This window comes from Macrobrachium nipponense, chromosome 4 (genome assembly GCF_015104395.2).
Source record: "Macrobrachium nipponense isolate FS-2020 chromosome 4, ASM1510439v2, whole genome shotgun sequence".
NCBI classification, from domain to species: Eukaryota; Metazoa; Arthropoda; class Malacostraca; order Decapoda; family Palaemonidae; genus Macrobrachium; species Macrobrachium nipponense.
Window position 1 is genome coordinate 33,327,551 of NC_061100.1, and position 3,327 is coordinate 33,330,877.

At 39.6% G+C, this 3,327-nt stretch overlaps 1 protein-coding gene across 1 annotated transcript; it reads left to right on the forward strand.

Moving 5' to 3' along the window:
• Positions 1 to 2,677: 2,677 nt before the first annotated feature.
• On the forward strand, positions 2,678 to 3,109 carry LOC135211330 (uncharacterized). The gene has a single exon (XM_064244647.1). It carries the CDS (start codon positions 2,678 to 2,680, stop codon positions 3,107 to 3,109), a length of 432 nt encoding a protein of 143 aa, XP_064100717.1.
• The last annotated feature ends 218 nt before the right edge of the window (positions 3,110 to 3,327 follow it).

A 3,327-nucleotide genomic window follows, 5' to 3' on the forward strand; every position in this document is an offset into this window, starting at 1 on the left:
TTACATTCACTGCAAAGCCCTTCGGGGCAAAGAAATGTTGGTTGTAAAACGATAATGTTTAATGCAACTCCTTTTTCCCCCTTTTCAAGGACTCGGGACAAGCAGTGACCCTTGCTCCGATATTTACAAGGGAGCGTCAGCCTTTAAGGGCCCATATACGTAAAGGAAAAGATTTGAGGGAAAATGCAGAATAAATTACTTGAAACCTACCTTAAAAGGATTTATTGTGTTAATTTACTCTAGAGGAGGTCGCCAGAAAACTCAGCTAATTACTTTACACATTTATTTACAAGAGGCCGTTTACTGGCCTGGAGAAGAGTAAATGCAGCTTGTCCACACGGGGACTAATATCTCTCACAAGGGGATAGTTGGCTAAAATGAGATTCACGTAAAAGCTGGTTTTCAAAATTATTCATATTATCTTGCGGTAATTCAGCACTTGCGGGCGCGAAGTCTTGGACACATGACTCAGCAGATCTGGAAAAGATCCCAGATTAGACACAAATGAATTAAAGATTTCTTGCACAAGTTGCAGTTACTCACTTTGTCTAACACGCTGGGGAGGAACTCTTAGTGTTAAATGAAATATTCAATGACTTCATTTGTCTGGGACGATCACAAAAAGGAGGCATGCGGCCATGAGGCAGTGAAAAGGAACAAAGGAATGTTCATTTGAGAATTAGGAGTTTGAATTTTGAAAATGGGGAGTAGTTACGACACTAGGAGGGAAAGAACTTGCAATATGACTGATTCACAAGACGTACCTGGATGCCATAGTAAGTGGACCTTTGTAGAAATGCGGCGTCGGCTTTGTCTCAGGTCTGGGTGCGCCAGTAATACCTTGGTAGGCCTAAATGGAAGGCTGGCTGGGACATCCGTCCGAGGTCACGACTGGAGGGGACTGAGAGAGACTGCATGTGCTAAGCATGGGGGTTGGGGGTCAGCTTTTTCCCCCCAAGACCAGGGCATCCTCGAAACAGAACATACGGCCAGCAAAGGGTTCACAGGAAAAAGGAGCTTAAGACGTAGGCCTAATAAGTACCTAGCTAGCTACACACTTCCCTTTGGGATACGTCCCTAAGGTTGACACGAGTCTCTATTCCTCCTCTCTAACAGGAAATTCCTTTCTCTGGCTGGCGTTTTCCCCTTTGAAGTCAGCTGATTTGGGGAAAATGGCTGCTTTTCAAGCAATCAAAATATTTAACTAAATGCTGGGTAGACGAGGAGATTAATAAATGTAACATTTATATATATATAATATAATATATATATCTCATTCGAGCTACAAATTTCCTTTAAGATCTAATTCGCTCTACCTCGTAATTGATATATTTTTCATATATGTAAACCGAAGGGGAATTAAAGGAAATTTGTAGCTCGAATGATTTATGAATCACGATGATGTGATATATATATATATATATATATATATATATATATATATATATATATATATATATATATGTGTGTGTGTGTGTGTGTGTATGTGTGCGTGTGTGTGTGTGTGGGTGTGTGTGTGTGTGTGTAACATGTAGGTACACATACAGTACGTATACTATATCAATATTTATATATATGTAAATGCACACATATATGTATACTCTGTAGTACTTGTTGTCATTGTTTTTTGTAGCTTTTGTTGAATTAATCATTAACTTGGCAATTTCTTGCAACTAATAATCATTTATTGAAAGAAAGTAATATTCTATTATTCATATCCAAGGGGGGGGGGGGACCATATGTTACCAGGTGCGCCCACCTCTTAAATCCGCCACTGAATACAAAGAAAAAACGAATTATATAATTTTATTTTCATTGTTTTTATCAATATTTCCCTTCCCTATGTGTTCGGTGGGTACTACACATAATCATAGTTTTAAGATTTACGCACTGTTCTATCCAGGGAGGGGGTTGGGGGAGGGGTGTGTTGGCAGGGCACGTGACCAAGTGCTCCCCCAACCATAAATCCGCCATAAAGTTCGTTCGATGTGGTTTGTACCGGGTCAGTGGCTGCCTGCTGCTTGTTGTTGTTGTTGTTGATGTTGAAGATTAAGCTGGCCTTATGCCAGCACAGGCTGTTGCTCATAGAGCAGCCGGCAGTATGCTTGTTGACCCCTGACCTAGCCTTATATGACCTCTCTTCTCTGCCAGTGTTTGCCGCTTCAGGCGTAGTCGGTCCTGGTAAGTACCAACGTTTGATTTAATCAAAGACGTGTTAAAAGAAAATATTGGCTTTGAAGGTTCCAGGGACTCTGTGCACAAAGTTCTTCGTGAAATTGGCTTCTGAAATAGTAATGTGAATGGGAGAAAATTTCTGCTTGAGAGAAATGATGTAGCCTCGGCCAGAACTAAGTTTTTAAGAGAAATGAAGGCATGAAAGAGAAGTGCTTATGATTCCTTCATGTACCTGGACGAGACTTGGATCAAACAAAACCACACAGTAGGGAAATGTTGGACTGACACCAATTCTGAGAAAGCCACCAGGATTAAGCCCCTTACTGGGAAAGGTAGTCAATTAATCGTCCTTCATCCTGGAACCAAAAATGGGTTTGTTCCGAATTGTGAACTTGTTTTCCAAGCTAAAAACGATGGCGATCACCACAAACAAATGAATCATACAGTATTCAAGGTGTGGTTCATTCCGCAGTTAATTCCAAATATACTGGCATCCTCGATCATGGTAATGGACAATGCATCCTATCACTCTTTTCAAATTGACAAGCCGCCTATTGCATCCAATAGAAAGGCAGTTATCAAAGACTGGCTTATCACGAAAGGAGAAACCCCCGGAGACGATCTCTTGAAGGCTGATCTGCTTGCAATGGTAAAGCAACATACATCAAGATGGCCACACAGGTACGAAATTGACAATATTGCAAGTGGACACGGTCACAAAGTGGTAAGACTTCCTCCATACCCTAGTCAATATAACCCAATAGAATTAATGTGGAGCCAGGTCAAACAGTATGTTGCAAAGAAGAAGAATTTTAACATGTCGGACCTCAAACCACTTGTAAGTGAAGCGTTACATCAAGTAACAGAAGAAAACTGGAAAAAAGCAGTTAATCAGCAGGGACTCTTCAACAGGAAGATATTTCACGAGATTTAACCATTGATAATTTTGTTGATTCCTTTGTTATAAATCTAGAATCATCGGATTGATGAAGAGGAATTAGGCTATAGTGTATAATATCTAATTTGTGTATTTCAATGAAATCATCAATTTTTTTCCTTCATTCGTAATGTAAATATTCATTAATTCTTTTCGTTCATTCTAAATGTAAATGCTTATTCAGTTCCCAAAATTAATTTACTTATATAATTACA

What these genes read in the sequence shown, in the direction of transcription:
- LOC135211330 (XM_064244647.1), top strand. Translation starts at nt 2,678, where the DNA reads ATGGTAATGGACAATGCATCCTATCACTCTTTTCAAATTGACAAGCCG.